The sequence below is a fragment of the Pteropus medius genome, unplaced genomic scaffold (genome assembly GCF_902729225.1).
Source record: "Pteropus medius unplaced genomic scaffold, Ma_sr-lr_union100, whole genome shotgun sequence".
Classification (NCBI taxonomy): Eukaryota; Metazoa; Chordata; class Mammalia; order Chiroptera; family Pteropodidae; genus Pteropus; species Pteropus medius.
The window spans coordinates 9378939-9405874 of NW_024349802.1; the positions used below are offsets into that span (position 1 = coordinate 9378939).

Genomic DNA, 26936 nt, shown 5'->3' on the forward strand with positions numbered 1-26936 from the left:
GCTATTGCCCTCCTTCCCACCCACTGACTTTTAAAATCTCCTTGCTCCAGAACCAGGGAAGATATCGCTTTTGTCTCTATTCTATCTCAGCCTAGGTTTCAGAGCCCTTTGTTCTTTTCTAGTCCTTGGCTATCATTACTAGTAAGTTAATGCTGGAGAGTGACAATGTTTATAGTCAATTCCACTGCCACCCCAGGCCAAATAGGGCTGTTTCTCATTAAGCAGACAAAAGCCTCCTACTCCAAGATTTCAAAAAAAGGAAAGCCTGGGATACTGCTAAAGAATACAGTTTAAAAAGTTTTCCTTAATTCTAACTGATCTAGCTTGGTACTTTTTATTTTCTTTTATTCCTATCTTCACATAACACAAATTTCTACTACCAACCACCCTAAAACATCGACTTGTCTTTGTGAGATGTAAAATGGAGTGGAGAAGTTTGGAAAATGGTAAAAGTCAAAACTCCATTGAGGCTGTAGGTAAGGAACCTTTTAAGCCAAAGTCAGACCTATCACCTGCCTTAGAGAATGCCACTCATCTGGTTTTCTGAGCCTAGATACCAGAGTGCTGAGTCTGGGGCACACTTTTACATAACTCAGAGCATGGAATGGTCTAGGAAAGGAAAGCCTGGGCTATTGAAGAATGCACTATGAAAGGTTTTTAATTCCAGAGCAGAGGATCTCAAGCCTTGGCATGCATCAGAATTACCTACAAGGAAGATTTTTAAAACCTAACTTACTGGATTTTGTTAACCAATGTCACCATAATAAAAATTAAAAAATAAAATAAAATAAAATAAAACCTAGATTTCTGGACCCTAGCCACAGAGGTTCTGATTTTGTAAGTTTGGGGTGGGTTCTGAAATTTTGCATTTCAAACAAGTTCAGATGATACTGATGGTTCAGGGTCTAAACTTTCAGAATCTTCAGAAAATTACCTTGGTCTCAGCTCTAAATTAGAGATGGTTATACCTTTATATCTGAAGGTGTCCAATTTGGTGATCGCTTCCTTATATAAATCTTCTAGGAGCCAACTAGGCTATTATTCTGCATTTCTCATTCTACCATATTTATTTTCCCATTTGAGAAAAAGAGAGGGAAACAGAGAAGGGAAACACAGAGAAAAAAGGTGGGCAACTCTCTTTTATAGCCAGAAGCCCAGAGAAAGAGCTGGCTGGCTGTGCAAAGACATAAGTAGCTGAGAAGAGAAGACAAATGCTCCCTCACAGTGCAACCCAAGGCTACAGCCTTAGAGTCAGTTCCAGGACTTCACCACCAGCCAGCAGCTCTACCGAAACCTAATCAATCCCCGGGCCTAGGATTTCATCAGTTTGGCAGACTGTTGGTTTACAGACATCTTCGAACAATCTTGGGTTCAGCCACATGGAAGATGACCTCTTTCTGCCCAGAGTTTTTACAATGTCTTGGTGACTCCTAGGCAGCCAGCAGCTGATCTATTATCATGGGTTCACGTCCTTCACCAGCAAGGCAATCTGCTCCTGCAGCTGCCGTTCCTCTTCCCATGCTTTGCTCTGGTTTCGACACCTCAGCAGGTCAGCCTTATGGTCTTGGTGATGCATTGGACAATAGCTCTGTGGTTCGCACAGCTCCTGAAAGGTCAGGGACAGAATAAGGGATCCTCTAGGCTCCTGATCTCTGCCTACTAAGTATAATAGAGAGGCTACTGGTGGTGACTAAGGAGCAGTGGTTTCTTCTCAGAGGGCTCTGCAGGCGGGCCCTGGGAGCTATGTGCTAAAGTTGGCTCCCCCAAGTCTAGCCTCCCCATTGCCCCACATGCTCCATCCTTTACCTTATATTCTGGAAAGAAGTCTCTATAGCCCCCTTTGAGGATATACAGCTCAGGATAATATAATGCAGGATACTGGTTCAGGGCCCTGTCCTCTTCTCTCAGAGAGCGGCACCTTTAGAGAAAACCCAGAGATGGGTGGGGTAGAAAGAAGCAAAGTCAGGATTCCCTGGGCCATTTACTGGGGAGGGGAGGAAGAATAGACTATTGCTAACCCCAACAAGAGCCTCCTGAGCTCATTTTCGCAAAACAAGGTCTAAGTAGCACCACTCTTTCTCCTTTCCTCCATTGGTGCCTAATTCTCAATCCTTTTCCTTTACTGCTCCAAACTTTTGAATTGTAGAAATTCCTTTCTCCTGCCTCTTGCTTCAAACTGCATGGAGAGCATTCATTCAGTCAGTCTCTGTCTGAACTGATCTGGGAAGGTTCCTTGGTTGCAAATCCCAACTCAAAATCGATTTCCATCACCCTCCCTACCCCGTGTAGACACTCACATTCGGGGACCCCTCTCTGAGGAGAATTCACAGTAGAACACGATGATTATTCTTTTCTGTGTATCCAAAGGGACAATAGGCATCTTCAGAAAGAAGTTATACAGTTCTTCCTGACTGTATAAGTTTAAGGCTCCCTGTGGAAGAATTTTAATAGGTATTTCTTCAAGGGCCTGTGAACAGTGCCAACACTAAGAAATACCTGGAATACCATCTTTGGATATTTGGGCCAGGAAGACCAGACTATAAGCAGTTTCAGAGCAGAGACCTAATTATATCTTTGTATCTATCCCCAGGGCCTGGCATAGAGCTTGGTAGGTAGTAGTTGCTCACTAAATGCTTGTAGACCCCAACTGCCTAAAGTGTAAGGATCCCTGTGAGGAAGGCCTATCAGCAGTAAATGTTTGCAAAGTGCTTTTCAGTTTTTGAGTTAATGTTTTTATATCCATGTAAGAGCTCATGGCTCCTAAAGAAAAGAAGAAGATTGATCTAGGAGAAAAGGGGAAGTAAATTGCTCAAGGTATAGAGAATTAGAAGACTGCGGACTACAGCTTTGATGTGCTCCAAATATATAATGTCTGCCCTGGTTCTAGAGTTCACAGGACTCTTTGTCCACTCTTTTCAATAAAGAGCTGTCTCCAGCTCCTCTCTTGCTAATGTCCCCAGTGTAACCTCACCTGAATATGTCCTCCCAGGTACTCATACGGATAGCGGCAATCGATGATATAAAACTTCTCAATCAGACCCTGGAATTTCCCCAACAGTAAGGCAGCCACCTGCACAGAAACTATGATTGAATACCCTGCTCACTCTCACTGTCACTCAGAGGGAGAAAAGACCCAGTCACACAGCTTCCTAACTGCACTCCATTTAGTCACCTAGGATTCCATTGTATGCCTAGCCTCCAAAGGCCCCCATATTTGAAATGTGACAGTGGTTCAGCCCCCACCCCACATAAGAGGATGAAATAGGAAGTAGCCTTTTCGGAGAACCAAAATAGCTGGTATTGCCAGAATACCATGAAGAACCATAGTGAAGCTACTCATCTGGAGGCAGACATACCTGAAATCAATCTCTCAGAAGACATGCAAGGACTTCTGCAGTGGCTCAAGTAGTAGCTAGAAATCCCGATTTTGTAAGAAGAGATGGGAAATTGTTTCCCACCCTCCAATGTAAAGGAAGAAAGCAAGTCTTTTAGAAAAGAATATGGAAGAAGTTGTTTGATACCCAGAGGAGGAAACTTAAGCTACTTGTAGGAGTATAAATTGGTTCAACCTTTCTGGAGGAAACTTTGTAAATACATATAAAAATAAATGTAATTACATTTTAACTCAGCAATTTTTCTTTCTTTCTTTTTTTTTTTAGGCAAGGCAACCCTTGGTTGATCTCACAGATTGCAAGGACGTTGTCAGCTTACAATCCCTTATTTTTTATTTTTTACGCCTACAGCGCCTGGTCTTCCTAGGTGGTCTCCCATCCAAGTACTAACCAGGCCCGACCCCGCTTAGCTTCCAAGAACAGACGGTATTGGGCTTGTTCAAGGTGGCATGTCTGTAGACAGCAATTTCTTTTTTAACCTCTTAAGTAAACAGAAAAGTACACACAAATATGGCACAATAATATTCATCTAAAAATTATTTTAGGTTATCAAAATATTACATGTAACTTAAATATTCAATAATAAGGGTTTGGTTAAATAAATTACACATAGCAATAGAATATTATATAACCATTAAAAAGATGATATCTTTTTATTGATATAGAAAGATGTTTACAATGTCTTACTAAGCTAATTATAACACTACGTGTTCATCGTGATCCTATTTTTATAAAATATATTCTAGAGTAAAATCAGGAAGGCCATGAGAAAAATATTATTAGTGGTTATCTCTGATGGCGAGATTATCAGTAGGGTGACCAAATAATTATTGTACAAACTGGGACAATTTTCAGTGTGAAAGAGAATATTTTAATAACTAGTCTGCACTGATAGGCATAAATGAAATTATAACATATAAACCAGGATGTAAATCACCCAAGTTGAGAGATTTTTACTTTCTTCCTTTTTTGGGTTTTTTGCCTTTTCTTTTTTTATTTCTTTTCTTCTTTCTGTCTTTCCTTCCTTCCTTCCTTTTCTTTTTTCCCGTCTTTTCTTTTTTTCCTAACAATTATATATCATTTGTTTAATTAAAAACGAAGGTGACAGAAGAATGAGATAAAAGGGAGTCCTTTAATACAGCATCAGTTGAATAAGGAGCCTATGTTAGTGAACATAGTAGAAGAAATACAAATGGAATGGGGATTTTAGGGACAGAACAGACCAGATGGTTGCTTATGTAACCAGTTACCATCTCCAGAAATCTGCTTACTGTTTCTGGGTTGATGTACTTCAGATCTTGGTGTCTCCCTGACACGGTTGGCAGCGCACATACCTAGAAATACCCAAGAACTGAAATAATAGCAAGTTTTTTATACCCAAATTTGAGATCAAACACCCATATATTGTCCTTTACAAATGACCTTTAAAACCCCAGATGCCTTCAAAAATCAATGGTTTCTATAATGTGCATTCCATTTTTAAAAACTGCAGCATTCCTAAGAACCGATCCTAAGGAACTAATTAAGGATGTGTATAGTTTTAGATATAGCTACAACTATGTCCATCTTAGTATCTTTCAAATTATGTAAGTAAATACTCTACACGGGATTTATCAAGAAATTATGGGCAGCCAAAAAAATGAAATACTGTGCTATTAAAAATGATAAAATGATGAAGCAGAATTATTTACTGACATGTTCCGGATATAGTAAATGAGAAAGAAGAACTCTAACAGATCACAGAACAGTATAAACTGTTTTGTAGAAAACTGAAAAATGTATTTGTGTGCATATGTGTATTTGTGAAAACAGAAAAACATCTGGAGGGATATACACCAAGATGTTAAAGGCAATTATACTCTGGCTGATAAGATTTGGTGTGGATTTGATTTTCTACCTTTTCCATATTACCGAGTATTATTTATATAATTTTAAAATATATTTTTAAAAAAGAAAAAAGGTAAAAAGTCTCATAATTTCCCCACTGCTCTGGATATTCCCAGAATAAATAGGAATACTTTCTCACTGGACAATGAGACTTAGAACTGCCACTACAGCACCTTCAGGTTATCAGAGAGTACTTGGTGAGAATGCATAATTATACTTAGTATTTTCTGCAAGCAAAGAAGATTCAGACCCAAAATGACTCACTGAAATATAGGAGGGGTGCAACCACACTCACCTTGGAGAAATCACCAGTCAGGTACCCTTGATTAGGATCTTCCTCTAGCATCTGAGTGATATTAATGTCACAGAGAGAGACTTTCTTTAGACATAAATCCTGAAAATGACAAGATTCCCCCTGACTCCCAATTCTCATGTTAAAGGTTTAAAAACCAGGGGGTAGAAGGAGTGGAGAATCATTAAAAATATGCATACCCTTTTAAAAAATAATTCCACTTGTTTTCCTAATGAAATAAAGGTAGACATAAAGATTTGGCTATAAGGATGGATGTCCAAGCATGTTTATAATAGAGAAAAATTACCAATCAACTAAATGTTTAATAACAGGGTCGTGGTTAAACAAACCACATATCAGATGTTATAGATTACTATTATGCAAAAGTATGTTGTAGGTTAATTTCATTGACATGAAAATAAGTTCATGATATCATTAAGTAGGTTAAAAAAATACTTTGTAATACCACTTTAATAAAATTTTAAAAATTGCATAGAAAAACATACATTGTTTTTTTGTTTGTTTGTTTTTTAAATCAAGTGCTAACAGTAATTAACTCTGGCCTGTGGGGTTACGGGCATTTGTAATAGCTTATTTTTGCTTATTTGCATTTTCTATACTATCATATACTGATTTTATAAAATAGCCAAATATATTTATTTTTTATTTTAAAGGAAAGGTATTTTGTAAACTGAGAAGGCATCACCATTTCCTCATGGCCTATACACTCCTCCACACACTTAGGCCAGCTACTGTCCAGACCACTCTACTGCTCTTGTCAAAGTTGTCAACAATCTTCATGTTGCCACAGCTAACAGCCATTTCTTTAGCTTATATCTTTCTCAACCTCACAGTGGCTTCCATTGAGTTGGTTAATCTCTTCTTCCTTGGTTTCAATGGCACCTCCTAGTTTTTCAGTTTAGTTCTAACATAGGCAACCCTTATACTAAAAGAACTGTGATGCTTCCGCCTCTCTGTTGCTCCTTTGGGTCTTCCTTGTCGGGCATTCTCACCTATCAAACCTCTAACAGATGTTGAATTCTTCATCACAGGTAGGTCCTGGTCATTTTTTTAATCTCTTCACTCTTACCATACGTGATTTTTTTTTCTGTCCATAAATTTAAATTTCTCCTCTATGCTTATGACTCTCAAATTTCTATCTATAAACAAGACCTCTGTTCTTCCAGACTTTCATACTGACATACCTGCTTAACAATTTTTGAGTACCTATTAGGTGACATAGCAGTAAGAGAGTAGAAAAGACAGACAAGAAATGGGACTGAAATGAATGAGAAAATCATGTGTTGCCTATGAGAAGAGAGTTCCAGGCCAAAAGAACAACAAATGCAAAGGCCCTGGTGAAAACAGCAAAACCAGTGATGGCCACATTTAGTATGGTATCATTTTTAGAAAGCTCAAAAACTAATTGAAGCAACACTATAAACCTACTATACATAACAGACTTAGACAGAATGCTGTATCCAACAATATATATTCTTCTCTAATATAAATTCTTCTCCAGGATAGACCATATACTAGGTCATAAAACAAGCCTCATTAAGTTTAAAGTATTGAAATCATACAAAGTATGTTCTCTGAACATGAAACAATTAGAAATTAATAACAGAAAAAATTTGGAAAATTCACAAATATGTGGAAATTAAACAATACACTCCTAAATAATCAGTGGGTCCAGAGAGAATGACTGAAGTCCCCAGAAGAAGAGGAAATTCTGTAACATCAACTGTGTCCTGGGTCTCCAGCCTGCTGGCCTACCTTGCAGATTTTAGACTTGCCAGCCCCTGCAATCGCGTGAGCCAATTCCTTAAAATCAATCTCACCACAGCGTTTATTATAGTCTGTTTCCTTTCCATGGCATAACCTCTCCTCTGGCAGTAAGAAAACCGACTCCCATGATGCTCAATGCACTGACGATTTATTTGCTCAAGTCTCCCTCATGTAACTGATCTTCTGACCACACTGTGCCAAAGAGCTTGGCTTGGATGCAGGGGAAGAAGCAGGAGGCAGGAGTACATCTTTGGTCTTTTAATTCACAATGGCAAGAACGTTTATTTTTGACTTTAATTCCTTTGGTACTACAAAAAGAATTAATATCTGTATCGTAATTTTTCCTTTGGCATTTGAAAGTGAGAAGGGGTTAATATTCAAATCTGGGGCAAAACTGAAAAAAAATCAGCGGGTCCACAAAGATGACAATGGAAATTAGAAAATACTTTGAGATGAGTGAAAATGAAGACATAGCATACCAAAACTTATGGTATGCAGCTAAAGCAGTGTTTAGATGAAAATTTATACCTGTAAATACCTATAATAAAAAAGATCTGGTCAATGACCTAAACTTTCATCAAAGAAGAAACTAAATCCTAAGCAGCAGAAGGAAGAAAATAAGATTAGAGCAAAATTTAATGAAATAGAGAATAGAAAAATGATAGAGAAAAACAACAAAACCTGGTCCTTTAAAAAGATCAACAAAATTGATAAACCTTTAGCTACTGACTAAGAAAAAGAGAGAAGACTCAAATTGCTAAAATCAGGAATGAAAGAGAGGACATTGCTATCAACTTTACAGAAATAAAAGATCATAAGGGATTACTATGAACAACTACATGACAATGAATGAGAAAACTTAGATTAAATGGGCAAATTCCTCCTAAAAAGACAAAAACTACTGAAGCTGACTCAAGAAAAAAGACAGAAAATCTGACTAGACCTACAAAAAGTAGAGATTAAATTAATAATTTCAAAACTTCCCACAAATAAAGGTCCAGGACCAGATGGCTTCACGGGTAAATTATGCCTAACATTTAAAAAATAAAAAAAAACCAATTCTACATAAACTCTTCCAGAAAACTGAAAACGAGAGAATTATTTACAAATAATGACATCATTACACTGATGCCAATACCAAAGACGTTACCAGGAAAACAAAACACTAAAGACCAGTATCTCTCATGAACTTAGATAGAAAAATTCTCAACAAAATTTTAGCAAATCAGATCCAACTATATATAAAAAGGATAATATATTATGACTAAGGTCATCACAAAATGCAGTTATTTTAACACCTGAAAATCAATGTAATTTACCATATTAACATGTTAAAAAAAGAAACCTCATATGATCATCTTAAGAGATACAAAGAAAGTATTTGACGAAGTCTAATATCTGTTCCTGCTAACTTCACTCAGCAAACTGGAAATAGAAGGGAACTTTCTCAACCTGAAAAGGAGCATCTCAAGAAGCCTAGAGCTAACATCACACTCAATGAAGAAAAATTGGATGCTTTTCCTATAAGATCAGGTATAAGGCAAGGGGTTCTCAACAACTTTAAGATTGCACAGGAATCCTGATACCAAAACATTTGAGAACCACTTATCTTGGAGAAAGGAGAAAATTGATAACATAGGAAAGAGAAAGAAAGAGAAGAAATACTACAGGAGCAGACAAGAGGAGATGCTTCCATCTGACTCAGTTTTTGCAAAATATTTACAATGGTCTATGAGGCCCTACGTGATCTGTCTTCCTGCTACCTACTCTCTGCTCTCATTTCCCACTCTACACTTGCTCACTTTGCTCCAGCCACACTGGCCTTCTTCCTGTTCCATGGACATGCCAAGCACATGCCCAACTCAGGGACATTGTACTTGCTTTTCTTTCTGCTTGGAATAACTCAGTCCTCCTGATAACTGTTTGGCTCCCCCACTGCTTCATATGGCTGCCTCAAACATCATTCACAGAGGGGTCTTCTTTAATCTGTGCAACCTATCAAAAAGATCAACTATTCTTACTCCACTCAACCCAAGTAATCCCTGTTCTCCTTACCTTGCTTTTTTTTACCATAGTATTTTTACCATCTACCATATTAAAAACATATTGGTTTATTAGTCTGTTTCCTCCTGCCTAAATATAAGCTCCTTGTGTTACGTTCTTGTGTTACGTTCGCTACTCTATCTCCAGCATTATTAAGTGAACAAATTAATAGGGTGCAGTGTGAAAAAGGGTTGAGGGCTTTAGATAAATGCAGGGCCACTCCATGCAGTATAATAAGAGGGAAGGCACATGATATAGGTATTAGAGGAGATAGCTTGCTATATTTGGTGAGCAAAGGTAGTTTTCATCTGATTACTTCTGTTTTCTCTTTGAAACAAAACCCTTCAAACTTAATAGGTCTAAAGTGATCCTTGATCCCATCCTTCCTTCAGTCTATACCCAACCCATCAAATCTTATTGCTTCTATATCCAAAATACATTTTGAATTCATTTATTTCTGTCTCTATAGCCACTGCCTTAGTCCAGGCTACTACCAACTCTCACAGGGACTAGTGCAATAGCTTCCTACTCTTACCTGTTTCCAAATCCTTTTTGCTCCACTCCTTCCAACTATTAAATCTCTCTAACCTATTCCTCATCCAGCAATAAGAGTAGTCTTCATAAAACAAATCAGGTCATATTATTCCCCTGATTAAAACTCTCAAATAGTTTCCCACTGCTCTTAGAATAAAATCCAAATACTCACCATAGCCTAAAGGCCCTGAATGTTCTGTCTCCTACTTACCTCTTCTTTCCCACCTCAGGTAACTCTCCCTGCCATTCACACTGGCTTCTCAGTTCTTTGAACACAAAGATCTTTTCAACCTTGGAACCTTTGCACTTAAAATATTCCCTCTTCATGGAATGCTCTTGCCTCTACTGTTTTCATGTATGGTTCCTTCACAACTAGAGTGATCAACTCATCCCAATTCCCAGTTTTAGCACTGCAAGTCCCAAGTCTTAGGAAGCTCCTCAGTCACAGGCAAAATGGGACAGCTCATCAAGTTCTTCTCAACTAAGTATCTCTTGCTCGAGGAGGCCCTTCCTAATTACCCCAATTTAAAGGTTCCCTTATATTAGTCCCTGTCTCAGTCCCCATTTTGTTTCCTTCATTACACTTGAACAATTTGCAATAGTTAAATTACTTTGGACATTATGGTTGTCATTTGCAATTTGGCTATCAAGCATCCTATTTTAGTAAAATCTCAAATTAGATGGGAGGCAGCCCTGACTCCTGATAAAGAGGCTAAAGTGGGGCAGATATTTCCTTTTTCATTCTCTTACAGCCAACTAGACATTCCTACCTGGATTTTGAACCTTGAAGAGTAACACAAAAGCACAGGGTCGGTTGAGACTTTTATGGTTGCTGCATTACTGTGAAGAATATAGTGGGTGACAGCAAATGTCCCTGAGCAGCAGAGTCCAACAGCAGGTTGGATTATGTTCTATAGCAGGGGGCTAGTGATAGTGGCACTGAGGGTACAGCCAACAAGTGGTGGAATCCCGAGCACAATGTTCTCATAGTAGCACTCTGGCCAGGTCTTACCTTGTTTTCCAGCCTTCTTGATAATTCTGAGTTCCTCAATACCCTTCAAAAAAATCCCTTTTCTGCTTGAGATAACTAGAATCCATTTCTGTTATTTTCAATCAAGAACTCTAACCAGAACATCTATTAACGATAAACATTTTTCTTGTTTATTGATGTCTCCCTAATAAGACTACAAACTCTAGGAGGGCATCAGCCTAGCCTGTGTAGCTCGCCATTGTAGCACCAGTGCCTAGCACAGTGCCTGACACTTGACAGGTATTCAATACATATTTTTTAAATGAATGAGTCAGAAATCACTATAATGTTACACCAGTCTCCAAGGAGTTCATGCCTTATAAGGTATCTATTTCCATTTAGCATCAAAGAGGTAAACCAATAACAAAAAATCCCTACTCTTTTCTAATCTAATTAGAGACCAAAATGTACTGTTATGCACAGTCTTAATCAGTTGGCTCTTAACTGAAAATGACCTTTTTAAGAGTCACAGTCCAAGAAAATTAGCCTATAAAAGGACTTAATATTTTTTAAAGACCTGAAAAAATAAATGTATAAAATGAATAAGTATATAAAATTGACCCCTATTCGTGTCCTAGATCTTTTCTGATTTTTTTTAAAGATTTAATTGGCTTTATTCAATGATTCATGAATCAAGCAGCATCCCATCTGGTAAACAGAAAGATGCTCTCTTTTCTGATTCTTGAATGATGTTATTCCTGTATGTATCTACTTCATTATCAGTCTCCTGAGTGGCTATCACTCCTTCTTCACAAGCTTTCTCTCTACCTTTAAGTTTGGGAGTCATTAGCCTTCACTTTCTCTTCTATGCAGATGGTTCTAAAATGTACATATCCAATTCTGATGGCTCCAACTCCTCATTTACTATTTCCATTTAAATTTCCTGTTTATCACCTCTGACTGAAATGTCCAAAACAAAACACTTCTTATTCTCTTTGAATTCACCCTTCTTTGTAATTCATTATAGTGCCACCATTTCTCCAGTAATTCAGGTTAAAGTTAAAAAAGTGTATCCTCCAAACTCATAGGTCTTTTTTTTTTATGTCACTGTTATTTATAGCACTTTAGATGATCTGTCATCTTGCTTATTGGTTTACTTACTTACATTGTCTATTTTCTTAACTAAAAAAAATATAAATTTCCATGAAAATTAGGAATTTTGTTTGTATTAATCATGACTCTGTCTTCAGTTCTAATATAGCACCTGATGTTTGTTAGTTTCATAATAAATATTTACTATTATAATAGCTAACATTAGTTTTTATTAAAAATAATAAAGTATGTGGAATATTACAAACTGTTTTTAATACTTTATCATAGTCACAACAATCCTTAGGAAGATATTTTTTATTATTATGTTCTCCATTTGTAAATGAGAAACTGAGGCCTAGACTGCTCAAGTGTCTTGTTCATGCTCATAACACTAAATAAGAGAATGAGGACTAGAATCCACGTGCTCTAACTCCACTAAATCATATTCGCCTTGTATAATGAATGAATTTTAAAAATATACCCCCACACATATTTGTCCCAAAGAAATGAAGTTGATTCAGAAATGTTTAATGCCTCAGAAACCATCTTTAATGTATTAATACATTGTTAATAAGCCACAGGCTTCAGATACTCCTTCCAGTGATATGGGGAGGAAACGAGAAGACAAAAGGATATATGGCAAAATAGCTGAAAAATCATGCTAGGTATATTCTGTCCTTTGCTATTATTCTGGAGGTATCAATTACATCAGATTACACTGATGGTGACCTACTCAAACTATTAACTACAACCTTCTCACCCAGTAGTAAGAAGAGTTCCAAAGTGACCTCACACCCTATCAGTCAGGTAGCATATAGAGTGTAAAGACTATATCTTCTTCATCTCTGCAGACCTACCACTTCCTAGTGACTGCAACAAATTAGATATACAACACTGTTCATTTAAAAATGAAGGAATGTGAAAAATGCAAAGATACCATCAGAGAGCACTTTACCTTGGCCTCTTCTTGATCTTCCAGAGAAAACTCCATCGATTCACCTAAAATCTCCTTTGCCTGGTCTTCTCTTTGTTCTGGGTTTTTATCTAATTTTGGAACTGCAGTGATAGGACTGCCCAGATATTTCATTTCACTTTTCACCAAGTTTCCATTGTCCTGCCAAGTATATTACAATGTTAAAAACTCTCTAGGACCCTTACCTTAGATGATATACAAAAATTAACTCAAAATGAATAAAAGATCTAAATATAAGAGCTAAAACTATAAGAAAACAGGGGGAAAGCTTCATGACATTAAATTTGGCAATGATTTCTTGGATATGACACAAAAAGCACAGGCAACAAAAGAAAAGATAGATAACGAACTTCTTTTCAAAACTGAACTCCATCAAAATTAAAAACTTTCATGCGTCAAAAAGTACTATCAAGAAAGTGAAAAAGCAACCCACAAAATGGGAGAAAATATCTGCAAATCATGTATCTGACAAGGGATTAATATCCAAAATATATTTTTAAAAACTCCGACAACTCAACAATAGAAACATACAGGATCTGAATAAGGATTTCTCCAAAAAAGATATACAAAAGGCCTATTAACACATGAAAAGATGCACAACACAACTAGTGATTAGGGAAATGCAAATCAAAACAACATTGAACTACCACTTCATATCCATTAGGATAGCTATTATAAAAAACAAAACAAACAAACCCAGACAATAACAAATGTTGGTAATGATATGGAGAAATTGGAACCCTTGTATAATGCTGTGTGAAATGTCAAATGGTGCAGCTGCTATGGATAACAGTAAAGCATTTCCCTCCCAAAATTAAACACTGATATGATCCAGCAATTTCATTTGTAGGTATATACTCCCAAAAATTAAAAGCAGAAATTTGAACAGAGATTTGTATACGAATGTTCATAGCAGCATTAGTCGTAACAGCCAAAAGATAGAAACAACCCAATCGTCCCTCAACAGATTAATGGATAAAGAAAATGTGATATATACATATAATAGAATATTATTCAGCCATAAAAAGGAATGAAATTTGGATACATGCTACAACATGAATAAACATTGAAGACATTATGCTAAGTGAAATAAGCCGGACACAAAGGACAAATGATATATGATTCCATTTACAAAAAATACCTTGAGTAGTCAAATTCACAGACAGAAAGTAGACTAGAGGTTATCAGAGGCTGGGGGTGGAGGGAGGAATAGGGAGTTATTATTTAATGGGTAAAGAGCTTCTGTTTTGAATGATGGAAAAAATCTGGAAATGGATAGTGATGATGGTTGTAAAACATTGTGAATGTACTTAATGCCACTGGAATGTATACTTAAAAATGTTTAAAATGGTCAATTTCATGTTATGTATATTCTACCACTTAAAAAAAATCATGCGCACATACAAAAAGGACTATCCACTAATTTATCATGCTCCAAGTCTTTCCTTCCTCCATGAAACAAAAATTTAACAAATGATTAACTTTATCTATCTAGGATGGAATATGTTAAAATGGCTTTCCCATAGGGTTAAGATTAGAATGTGATCTCTGGAGTATCTTGAAGTTCATGGTCTACTAAAAGCAAATGAGTCCCTGGGTAACTAAAGACACCAGTAGCTAAATGGACAAAGGACACAATCATTTGCTAAAGAAAATATACATGGCTAATATTCACATGGAATCACTAGTTTTAACTTAAAATAAAACATTTTACCTAATTAGCAATTAAAAAAAACAAATAATTTATCTAAATGGCTACAAATTACTCATAAAATGTAAATTCTTATTAACTTTTTTGAAAGAAATTTGGCATTATGTATCACAAATCTTTAAAATATTACACTTTTTAACCCAGTAATTATCATTCTTGGTACTAATCCTAAAGAAAAAAAAAAACCTGAAATGTATGCAAAGATTTATGCTCAAGAACTTACATGACAGCATCATTTTAAAAGCAAAATGTGAATACCACTAAGTGTCTAACAACAGGGAAGTACTTATATAAATTACAGTCTATTTATTAGAATAAAATCCATTAAGAAATGTTTTTATTCCCACTATCCGAGACATGGAAGCAATCTAAATGTCCTTTGATTTATGGTTAGATAAAGAAGATGTGGTACATACATACAGTAGAATACTACTCAGCCATAAAAAAAGATGAAATACTGCCATTTGCAACAGCATGAATGGATCTTGAGAGTATTCTGCTAAGTGAAACAAGTCGAACAGAAAAGGATAAGAAGGGTATGAATACATGCATATGTGGGATATAAAGCAAAAAGCAACAAACAAACAAAAAAACAAATTCATAGATACAGACAATAGAATGGTTACCAGAGGGAAAAGAGGGTGGAGGAAGGACAAAGAGGATAAATGGAGTCAAATACATGGTGACAAAAGGAACCTAGACTTCGGCTAGTGAGTTAACAATATATACAGATGTATTATAAAGTTGTACACCTGAAATTTATGTAATGTTATTAACCAACGTTACCCCAATAAGTTTAATTAAAAAATGTTTACTACGAGTTTTAACTTAAAAAAATTAGATACAAAGTTATAAATATGACATGACCTCAATTTTGTAAAACTGTACATATAGTTAAAAGACTGAAAAGAATTGAGGTAAAACATTAATAATGGTTTTTCTCTAAGAGATAGTGATTTTCTTTTTTATACTTTTCTATATTTTTAAATCATTTTCACAATGGCACACAGTACTCTTAAAATCAGGGGGAAAACAAAGAATAAAGTAGAAAACTTTTTAAAGGCCTAAGAATATTTTCTACTCCTTAAATTTAAACAAATAAAAAGATCAGAGGACATACATCTCCTCCCTTTCTCTGCTCAAACATTACTTCTCTAACCCCTTTCTCACTCAAGCCAGCTTAGAAAAATTCAAAGGGTCAGAATCTAGATCTGCCATTTTATATGCCATAACAACTGAGCTGACCCTTGATGATAAATGTCTAGTGCCTCACCAGTAGAGAAAGGGGAGACACATAAGGTCCCCCTCGTCTCTTTTGAAAGTTGAGGTTCCTGGGTGTCCACGATTCCAAGGGCTTGAAAGTGTTGTTTTCCTGCATAAGAAAAACTACATTGGCTAGAGGAAGAGGAATAGGAATGTCAGTAGGCCCTGCCAAAACGTATCTTCTCATGAAGCCATGAATAATCCTCATGGAACACATTAAAAGTAATTGATTAAAGTGATACACCACATAAATTAAAAAATAAGAATCATATGATCATATAAATAGATGCAAAAAAGCATTCAACAAGATACAGCATCCATTTATGATCAAAACACTTAACAAAATCGGTATAGAAGGAAAGTACCTTAAAATAATTAAGGCCATCTATGACAAAACTTCGGCCAACATTATACTTAATGGTGAAAAACTGAAAACCTTCCTTCTAAGATCAGGAACAAGGCAAGGCTGTCCACTATTGCCACTATTATTCAATATAACATTGGAGGTCCTAGCAGGTGCAGTCAGACAAGAGAAAGATATAAAAGGCATCCAAATAGCAAACGAAGAAATCAAACTGTCACTATTTGCAAATGACATGAATCTCTCTATAGAAAACCCTAAAGTTTCCACAAGAATACTACTAGAAAGAATAAGCGAATACAGTAAAGTTTTTGGATACAAAATCAATGTTAAAAAATCCATAGCATTCCTATACTCTAATAATGAAATGTCAGAAAAAGAAGTGGAAAAAAATAATTTCTTTTGCAATTGCAACAAAAAGAATAAAATATCTAGGAATAAATCTCACAAAACATGTGAAGGACCTATATAATGAAAACTATAAGACCCTAGAGTAAAAGAAATTGAAGAAGATACAAAGAAATGGAAATGTAGTCCATGTTCTTGGATTGGAAGAATCAATATAGTTAAAATGATCATATTACCTAAAGCATTATATAGATTTAATGCAATCCCCATCAAAAGCCCATCAGCATTTTTTAAAGAAATAGAACAAAAAAATCATCAGATTTGTATGGAAGCACAAAAGACCCGATTGCCAAACCCATCCTGAGAAAAAAGAACAATATTGGAGGGATCACTCTGCCCGACTTCAAATTATACTACAGAGCGACAGTAATCAAATCGGCATGGTATTGGCAGAAAAACAGACACACGGACCAGTGGAACAGAATCAAGAGAGAGTCCAGAAGAAAACTATATTTATATGGGCAAATAATTTTCGACAAAAAAGCCAAACACATACAGTGGAGAAAGGAAAGCCTCTTCAATAAATGGTGCTGAGAAAACTGGAAAGCCACCTACAAAAGAATGAAACAAGACTGTTGTCTATCACCATACACCAAAATTCACTCAAAATGGATTAAGGACCTGAATATAAGATCTGAAACAATAAAATGCATGGAAGAAAATACAGCAACGAAACTCAAGGACCTTGGGCTTAAAGAGGATTTTATGAATTTAACCTCAAAGGCAAGGGAAGTAAAAGCTAAAATAAATGAATGGAACTGCATCATACTAAAAGGCTTCTGCTCAGCAAAAGAAATCGTCAACAAGGTAAAGAGACAACCATCTGAGTGGGTATATTTGCAAGCAACACCTCCGATAAGGGCCTAATATCCAAAACATACAAAGAACTCATACAACTCAATAACAACAAAAAAACAAATGATCCAATCAAAAAATGGGCAGAGGACCTGAACAGACACTTCTCCTTAGAGGACACACAAATGGCCAACGAATATTTGAAAAGATGCTCAACATCACTAGCTAGTAGGGAAATGCAAATCAAAACCACAATGAGATACCATCTCACAACTGTTAGAATAGCTATAATCAACAGGACAAGTAATAACAAATGCTGGAGAGGATGTGGAGAAATAGGAACCCTCATACACTGCTGGTGGGACTGAAAATTGGTACAGCCACTATGGAAAACAGTTTGGAGGTTCCTCAAAAAACTAAGAATTGATCTACCATATGATCTAGCAATCTCTCTACTGGATATTTACCCCAAAGACTTGAAAACCCATATCCGAAAGATATTTTCACACTGATGTTTATAGCAGCATTATTCATGGTGGCCAGGACATGGAAGCAACCAGTGTCCTACGATAGATGACTGGATAAAGAAGCTGTAGTATATATATACAATGGAATATTACTCAGCCACAAGAAGAGATGAAATACTGCCATTAGCGACAACATGGATGGATCTCGAGATAATCATGCTAAGCGAAATAAGCCAGACAGAAAAAGTTGAAAATCACATGATATCACTTATATGTGGGATATAAACCTACAAGCAACAAATGAGCAGGACAAACAGAGATTCATGGACATGGACTATAGACTAGTGGTTACCAGAGGGTAGAGGGGATGGGAAGGGGGAAGGTAGACGGGGTTAAAGAAGTCAAATATGTGGTGACAGAAAGAAATCTAACTATGGGAGGTAAACACACAGTGTACCTGTATATATGCCTTACTATTAAAGTGTACAGCTGAAACATTGGATTTTGTTAATCAATGTCACCATAAAATAAAAAATAAAAATTAAAAAAAAAAAGTCATCAAGGTTGACCCTATATCCTGAAGATGCAAATTATGGTTTGGATTTGATGTATGATGTGTATATTTGCTTTGGAGGATACTAATTTTATGATCACGAGCCAAAGGAAGGGAGGAAAAAGGGAGCCTGACTGGGGAGAGGCTGGGGAGACTTTTAAAAAGTGAGTAAAGGGAGATTAGAATGACAATATTAAATTTAAAAAAAGCTGATTAGAACAGCCAAAAACACTGGCATAACTTAGTTAATGTGAGAAAAGAATAACAGCAGCTATCTTATGCATACTGACCTAGAGGAAAGGTTGGGAGGCAGGGAAAAGAAAAAGATGGCTAGAAAAAGAGATTAGTTGAAGAGATTTGTTAGAGAATTATCTTAGTGATTAGGTGGCTAAGGAGAAGTCAGTTTAAATGTGGAACTGAAAGATAGCCTGAATCTCTGATAAAAAAGAATCATAGCTTTCTCAAAATAGGGGCTAAAAAGCTAGACTAAGGGAAAAATAAGAAATTAAGAACTCTAGACTTGTATGTGAAGCCATGCAGTCTGTGAACAAGTTATGTACATTATTCCTATCTGTTTTTTTAAGTCCTAGATTTCTTAGACTATATTAGCAGAGATTTTTGTCCTTAAACCAATCAACTGAACATGAGTATAATGATGACCTACTGTGGAAGACTTGGAGTTAGGTTTCTGTTCTAGGATCAAACCTTAAAGAAAAACAAAACAAAACAAACCATAAAGAATTTTTTCCTATACTGATGTTTGCTTATCTAGTATACGGAGGCATAAACAGCTCTAGGATTCATAATACTGATGAGTTGCTCCCTCAAAGGAAGAAAACTGGTAACGTACCTGGGTTTCCATTAAACACTTACATTTTCTTTATTTGTAGATGAGCTACATATTGCATCTTTCTTCCTGTCGCCATGGTCCAAAGCATTCGGAGTGCTACAAAGCACCTGTGCCTACAAAGAGATCCTTTTTGAGAGCATCCAAAAGTCTTCAGCCACAGGTGAGCTGGAAACCCTATGCCACCCACCTGAGAAAAAAACTCAAACCCAAGAAAGAGGAGCTACTCACTGGGCTGCATTTTACAAGGTACTGGTGATGATTTCTGCAGATCAAAAAACAAAACAAAACAAAACAAAACAAAACGGCCAGTCAGTTCAGCCCCAAATACTATTTGGTTATTGGTCAGTGGTGTGGGACATCCCAACTTTTCCTTTCCTCCATTCTAGGAGCCCTATACCTAGTTGATATGTCTCTTCCAATAATAGTATTTAGGGTGCTTTCTGTGATAAATATTAAGACATTGAGTGACATCCTGGAGATAAGGCTCTCATTTCACTTGTATAATCATATATACAGAGATATACATCAAAGATGATGAGTTTGTCCTATGTCTTATATAGACACAATTTATAATTTACTAATCTTCCAGCAATGACTATTGGGAACTAATATTTATTTTGTAATGAATTTCTATCATCCTTCCCATGAGTTTACCTAGTCTTCATGGGTTAGGACATTTAAGCAATTTAAAGAAAATACAAGCAATACAATATGAAATTTTCACAAGTACTGATAAAAATAGCCAATGAAAGCCTTCCCTAGTGCACTAAAGTGGTACATAATTCACCTAAACATTGAAGGACGAAGTTCTAAAAAAATCTAAACAGTCAAATAGAAGAATTAGAGTAGGTTTAAGACATTGAATTAAAATTACCTTTCAGTCCTTGAGCATTCCCTGATTGAAGATTTTAAGATCGCCAACAAAGATTCCTCATGAGTAATAATAAACATAAAATGCTTGGCAGGTGCTAAGGATTAAATTTTCATTTATTCCTTATAATAGCTATTTATAAGAAGTGCTATTATTATCTCCATTATTATTGTTTCTTTATTATAAATAAAGAAATTGAGGTGAAGTGAAGTTAGAAACTTGTCAGGGTCACAGTTGGTGAAGTAGTAAGCCTCTGGAATCCAGATACTCTAATACCAGAGCCTACACTCAGTATTTTTACCCACTAAGATACATACAGCACTATTCATATGCAGGTAAGAGCCTATGCCTAAGGGCACTACACCATTTCCTCCATTTTAAAGATAATATTGATTGTGTGTGATAGTTAAAATGAATAGCATTAATTTTCACAATACTATTTAGCTCTGGAAAACTTAAAAACCTTTCAAGGGAAAGATCTAGGCCTCCAAGCCCATTATTCCCAAAGTGAAATGCTCTACACTCTGCAGAGTTTGCATGGGATAAAATTCTCATGCCAATGCTGAGAACGCTTTAGCATGAGTTTCACAGCAAAAGAACTTACATTCGAGCTAACTGTATTTCCTGAGGTCCTGAAGAATCCAAATGACCTGCAATCAGACACGAAGTTATTCTTGTCCATGCATCCTGTCTTCTGATTTTCTTACTAGTAAGTAATATTAATTTCAAAAGCTGACCTTGTGAACACAGAGGCTCTTGATAGGTACCAATTTCATGGTAAAAGTTATAAGTTAATAGAATCTTAAGAATTTACATGTGTCACTGAAAGAAAAAATGTTGGGAAAATGCACTAACTTAGGGACTTTTTTTATGAATAGAAAAGAATGCTTACCACTCATGAAATCTGAAATTAGAACAAATACTAAAATGGCTGACTAGTAAAACATTCCTTTAGGGCTCAGACCCTATAAAAACACATGAATTAGCTAACAAAGTATTTTTGTTGGTTTCTTTGCTTCTCTTGAGATTAGACTAGGCATAAAACTTCTACTACTTTCATTCCCATCAATCAATGAATTTCAATTCATACCATCAATCAGTCAACGAAATACTTCCTATTTAAATTTTTCAAATGCAAAGTGACTCCTATTAATGTTATCTTTCTCTTCCGATTGAGCTTGATCATTCTCCTCAAAAATCCTACAGGTCCCCACAGAATTCCAACTTCAAGGCTCTTTAACCACCTTCCATCTTTATCCAACTACCCTGCTCTCTCTCCTAAAAGTTATTTTTTTCCTTGAAGCCTTTACCTCTCTTCTCCCTACCAGTTTCATCAAGGTCTGCAAGAGTGGTAAGGCGGGTGGCAGACAACTCCCCACTGCTAAGATTCGAAAGATCAAGGCAACGTTTTGGGGTTTCTCTGTTGAGACATAATAATACATCAAGATTCCCATTAGGATGTAATATCCTTAATAAGGCAAAGATCACATTATCCTCTTCATTTGAAACACTCTTCAATGACTATTATATAATCTGAACAGTGTCCAAATAACTCTAATTACTTTTGGAAATATTTCTGACATGAGTGAGAAATATCTCCCACCTTTTCTTGACTCCAGCAATATGTACCAGATTTTCTCCTCACCGACATATTGAGACAGAATAATTTATTTTAATTGAGGACCAATGCTTATTGACTGAGGTGGGTCTTGACCCCATATTTTCTGCCCTGTGCGCCCTAAACATACAGATTTGATTTCTCCCTGGAGAGACTCAGATACTTCCCAGGTCTATAATTCCAATTTTGTTTGCTAGCTGAGGATCAGGGCACGGCATGATCAGAATTTAAAGTACAATAACAATAAAACTAATATTAATCCTAATAAAGTGACCAACTCATATAATGCAACACAGTTTTCAAATACTTTTCCCAGACATCACATCATTCGATTCTCACAAGATCCTAGTAAAATAGGAAGAAATTATTATTTCTATGTCACAGAAAAGAAGACTGAGTCATAAGAATCACATGGTTAGTCAAGGGCAAAGCTAATACGTAAACCCCGATCTCTGAGCCAGGATAAATTTTTAAACTCAAAAACTGTTTAAAAAAGCAAAGGATATAAGGTGTGAAAAGAAAAGTGGACTTACTCAAACAAAATGTTTACGTTTGCAGAATCACCAAAGAGTTTGTCCACTGGAGTTTTAGGAAGATCTGGGCAGATAGTAAAGGAAGTGTCTCTCTCCAGAAGCAGATTTAATATCTTTCTCTGATGGGACCTAAAACTGGGTCCTAATCCAGGACTTCCTTCCTCTCTTGATGAAACGAGTTCTGCAGACATCGCCTCCGACTACTAAAAAAATCTAGCTAAGAAAGAACGTCACCTATATAGACACATCACAGATCGTCCAGCTTTCACAGTCTCCTCCACCCTTCCCAGCGGCGGCCAAGCGGATCAGTACCGGAGGAGGGGCATCCCCTAAACGGCGAATCACAACTTGGCTTGAAGGTTAACTGGCCCGAAGCGCCTTGGCCTTTTCATTGGAGCCTGAACTTACCGAGAGGTAACCCCCGGACTTTAAGGAGGAAATTGAAAGAAGGCTTAACTTGTTTGAGGCCACACAGTTCGTGACTCCTAACCGGAAAGAATTCAAGTCTTCTAATTTGCGACAATGTCAATTAGGTCCCCTAAACTTCCGTTTGTGGGGCTCCGACTGGACTCTGAGGGAACAATGGGGTCTCAGTATTCTGGTGGAGACGGCTCTGTGCTTACCTCAAGTTTGAGTCTGAAAGTTACCTTCAGGAGAAAGGGAAGTGGGTGAGTGGCGGGGTCAGTCGCAATTCTGCTTCTCGACTGGATAGGACGGGGTGAGGATTTACCACTTCTCTCCTCAGCGGGTCGAAATTACAGCCTCGAAGGAAGACTATCAACAGCCACAGGCCTTGATCGTTCAAACCTTCCGCCCTCCCAATAACCTATCATGATTGCCTCCAAACTGCGTGATCCAATCTTCGCGCGCCCGCCCAGAACTCCCTCGACCAATCGTGAGGCATGAGCTTGTGCGGCAGGAGCGCAATTTGCCCCGCCTCGTAGCCAGAGCAGGATGCCGATTGGCCCGCCAGTACTCGGCAAGGGACTTAGTAAGCCCCGCCCCACAAGGGGCCTAGCGCTCCATTGGCTCTCTCTCTGGCCAATTGCCACACCCATCTTGAGTTCTCCCTGCACTCAGCCCCTTCGACCCCGGGAGATTTAAATTGCACTTCATTACGACGTCTAGTCGTTAGGTTAATACCTGGAGAGATTAGTTTCGCTAGGAAAGTATTTTAAACTTTTCTTTTTCCTTGTTTCTTTCTCGTGCTGTTACATGGACCTTCCCTCATAGGTTGCTAGCCTTCCACTGGAGATGGAGCATTTGCCGCCGGTGTTGCAGACGTGGCGAAACAGGTGTGTGTAGTTATGCTAAGCGACATTAGCTCCTTACTAGAGCTTTTCTCGTTCGGTGTCCCTTTAATGCACAGCATCTTTGAGATGCTAGATTGTGTGAGTAAAGGAAAATACATTTTTGGAAAGCAGAGGAGTTGAATCATCTCTTGGCATAATCCTTGTCACAGTCCAAAGTATCCCAAACTTTGGTAGTTTGTAAAAATCTGAACATTCACTAGGTGATATTAAGAATTTACTCTTAATTTGGGGGATTCGCTTTTAAATAATTATGTGGGACTGATGGTGAGTATAGATGAAACAAGGGCGATTATTGGGTGATGAGTAACCAGGGATCAGAGCTGCATACTAATCACCTGGAGATCCTGTTAAAATGCAGATTCTGATTCAGTAGATCTGGAGTGGGGTCCAAGACTCTTTAACTAGCTCCCAGCCGATGCTGATGCAGCTGATACAGGGACCATACTATGAGTAGCAAAGCATTATGCTATTCTCTTCTCTGTATATTTGACATTTTCCATAAAAAAAGTGTTTAAAATAACCTTGGAAGCTCTTTAAAATACAGGCCCCCGCAAATGACGATTCAATAGGTCTAGAGTAGGGCCCAGGAGTTATCAAGGTCCCCAGGTGCTATCCACGCAAATGGCTTGCAGACCACACTTTGAGAAACAAATCAGAAATGCAATCTTTATCTGGTGTCAAGATCTTGGTGGTGGCAGTGGCTGAAAGGTGCAACATAGTCAGCTGGATTTTGTCCTAATATCCTTTTCATCTGTAGATTCTCCTTCCCCAGAAAGGAGGTGTGTGAAGAGTTTTTGTCCTCTAGGATAGAGATGGTGAGTGTGGGAGTCAGCACAGAGCCCTGCCATGCCAGGTAAGTTTGAAAATCAGGCTGGGGATTAAGAGAGTGTGGGATGAGTTGGTTCCTGCTTTGATAACTATAATCATACTTCATGGGGTCACTATATACTTCCCTACAGGTGGGAGGTAGAGACAGATGAAACTGTCCTACAGCGGCGGCAAAAGCAAATAGATTATGGCAAGCGCACACCTGGTTACCAGTGCTTTCTGCAGCAGGTCCCCAAGTGAGTGCCCTTGTGCACAGTCACAACAAGAGTGTCAATCAAGTGTCTTTGGTTCAATGTCAGATGATGGAAAGATATTTGAATCTGAGTGCTCTCATAAAATTGCAGCATTACTAAAACGAACTCCCCTGCAATCTAGCCCCAAAACTGTTTCCATTTTTTTTCAAATGAAACAAATCATAGTTGGCCATAAGATTTTTCTCTTGTCGATCTTTTTAAAAAAACTCCATGATTGCTAATGAAGTTTTTTTTTTTTAACTACTTTTACATCTGCCTCGAGCAGATTTGGCTAATTACAACATATTTGCCCCATTACATATAAATTTACATGCATATATACTAAATGTATGAAAAGGTAGAATGTATTTGAAAGGGATGTCAAATACTGTCTTTGATATCTATCTTGACTTTTGAGGAAATTGGAATATCTAATTTACTTGTCCCAGAAAAAAGAATATTAGGAAATTTTAGAAAGTTTGATGTTTAATCTGATTTGAAGAGTTATTTTTTCTGTTGGATCAAGGGCATCGATCATACCTTATTCTCAGAGAATCCCTAACGAATCTCCTGATAAGCAGTGAGCTGTGCTCCTTCACTTTGACCTCAGTTTGACACATATTTGTCGTTGCCAGGGCACGGCGGCAGCCAGGACTTCACCCTCAAACACCAAACAAAAACAGGAGGTACAGCCGCCGCTCCTGGGATGCCCAGATCAGGCAGTGGAGAAGAGCCCTACATTCTTGGGACCCACCCAGCCAGCCTCTGCAGGGCATGGGGCCTAAGGGGTGTGTGCACTATTCTTGGTTCCTTTCTTGAATGGTGGACTGAGCTCTATCTCTCCCCCACTTTGCACAAATTTAGCTTTCACTGGCTGAAAAGGGAGAGTCTGAATGAGGTACATGTTCCTCTGACTCTGCTGCCTTCCCAGGCAAGAGATGGAGAGTCTCTTAGAGCCAATGGATTCCACCTCTTTGGATGACCTCCTGGATGACTGGCTCCAGCCCCTGGAACTCTCAGAGAACTTGGATGGAGACCAAAGGGAACCCAGGCAACATCCTCTGCTAAAACCCATTGGAGCAGGATCAGAGAGGGGGTCTGGTCCATGAGGTCACAATCAATATGGCTTCAAGGTAGTAGTCCAAGAAAAGAAGTAAAATGGGGCTGCAGGAAAAAATGGCATGACATGAATAAAAAAAACCTTGAGAACTAAAACTGGCATAAGGAGATTTAATTATAGTTTGTAATGGGGGGATTTGGGCTGCACTGGGGGCTATTTTCTATTTGATGAAAGGGGTGTGATCTTTTGAAGCAAAGCCTGAAATCTGACTTGCAGGGTTTATTTTCTAACTGTCCCAATTTCTTTCAATATTTTGCAAATAAGCCAATGCTAACTTAAGTTCTTATATTTGGTCATTGAATTTTAGTTTAGCATGGTTAATAATAAAAAGGGGGATCACCTAATAGTGAAAAACAAGGGTTTCAAAGCCTCAGACTGCTTTTTTGTCTACCACATGGGCAGTCACTTAACCTCTCCACCGTTTCATCTGTCAGGTAAGGAGATTTTGTCTCATTTGATGATTGTAAGCAAAAATGAGAATATATATTTAATGTCTGTAGCACAGGGCCTGGCACATGAGTGCTCCACAGCAGCAGTTATTGGAAAACACATCTCCCGTAATGTCATGGCCCCTCCCCCTACTCCTTTTGTCAAGGGGAAATGTGCAGGGCAAAGAAATGTGAACTACATCTTCCCTTCGCCCACATTTTCTTGTTAAGTACCTCACTTTCCCTCTATTTTTCTTTTTCAGTTTGAGACTTGGTAGCTCCTTCCTCCTCCCTTCCCTGGCTATGAAGAAGATCTCCACCACTAGTTCTACTTTCTAGCTGATCACAATTTACTTATCTGGCCCAACCTTGAGTGGGGCACAAAATATTTAGGGAAAACATGTCTTTCAGGGGACTTGTTGCTAAATGTAATAGTGAGGATTTACTTGCATCAATCACTTATACTTTTCAATCGAAAAAGAAATCTAAAATGCTACCCTACAAAGGCATTGTTTAAAAACTCTCCTTTTTCATCTTTTTGCCTGTCTCTCTTAACCTTCTTTGATACTGAGACTCAAATTTACATAAGGCCCAGAAAACAACTAGCTGTGCC

The 26936-nt window shown here is 37.4% G+C and overlaps 2 protein-coding genes and 1 pseudogene across 26 annotated transcripts; 1 reads left to right on the plus strand and 2 right to left on the minus strand.

Annotated features, from left to right (window-relative positions):
- Positions 1-318: 318 nt before the first annotated feature.
- CDC25C (cell division cycle 25C) lies at positions 319-23215 on the minus strand. 24 transcript variants are annotated; one of them, XM_039836179.1, is made up of 15 exons: positions 23049-23213; positions 22810-22972; positions 22402-22604; positions 21561-21670; positions 20855-20900; positions 19608-19641; positions 19403-19492; positions 15956-16054; positions 12954-13112; positions 5575-5673; positions 4643-4726; positions 2972-3070; positions 2298-2431; positions 1807-1918; positions 319-1606 (listed from the first exon to the last, which is right to left on the minus strand). In XM_039836179.1, exons 3-15 carry the CDS (start codon positions 22590-22592, stop codon positions 1457-1459), a joined length of 1407 nt encoding a protein of 468 aa, XP_039692113.1. In that variant the 5' UTR covers positions 22593-22604; positions 22810-22972; positions 23049-23213; the 3' UTR covers positions 319-1456. The 24 variants fall into 24 exon arrangements, with proteins under 24 accessions (XP_039692113.1, XP_039692115.1, XP_039692117.1 ...); XM_039836181.1 differs by having other exon boundaries at positions 1037-1606; positions 22858-22972; XM_039836183.1 differs by having other exon boundaries at positions 1037-1606; positions 21576-21670.
- Positions 3735-3853, minus strand: LOC120581754 (uncharacterized; annotated as a pseudogene).
- On the plus strand, positions 22660-25990 carry LOC120581358 (oocyte-specific histone RNA stem-loop-binding protein 2-like). Of its 2 annotated transcripts, XM_039836211.1 has the most exons (6): positions 22660-22815; positions 23635-23696; positions 24472-24567; positions 24674-24778; positions 25411-25563; positions 25707-25990. In XM_039836211.1, the coding sequence occupies exons 2-6, from the start codon at positions 23656-23658 to the stop codon at positions 25882-25884; spliced, it is 573 nt and encodes a 190-aa protein (XP_039692145.1). In that variant the 5' UTR covers positions 22660-22815; positions 23635-23655; the 3' UTR covers positions 25885-25990. The 2 variants fall into 2 exon arrangements, with proteins under 2 accessions (XP_039692145.1, XP_039692146.1); XM_039836212.1 differs by lacking the exons at positions 22660-22815; positions 24674-24778 and having other exon boundaries at positions 23264-23696.
- The last annotated feature ends 946 nt before the right edge of the window (positions 25991-26936 follow it).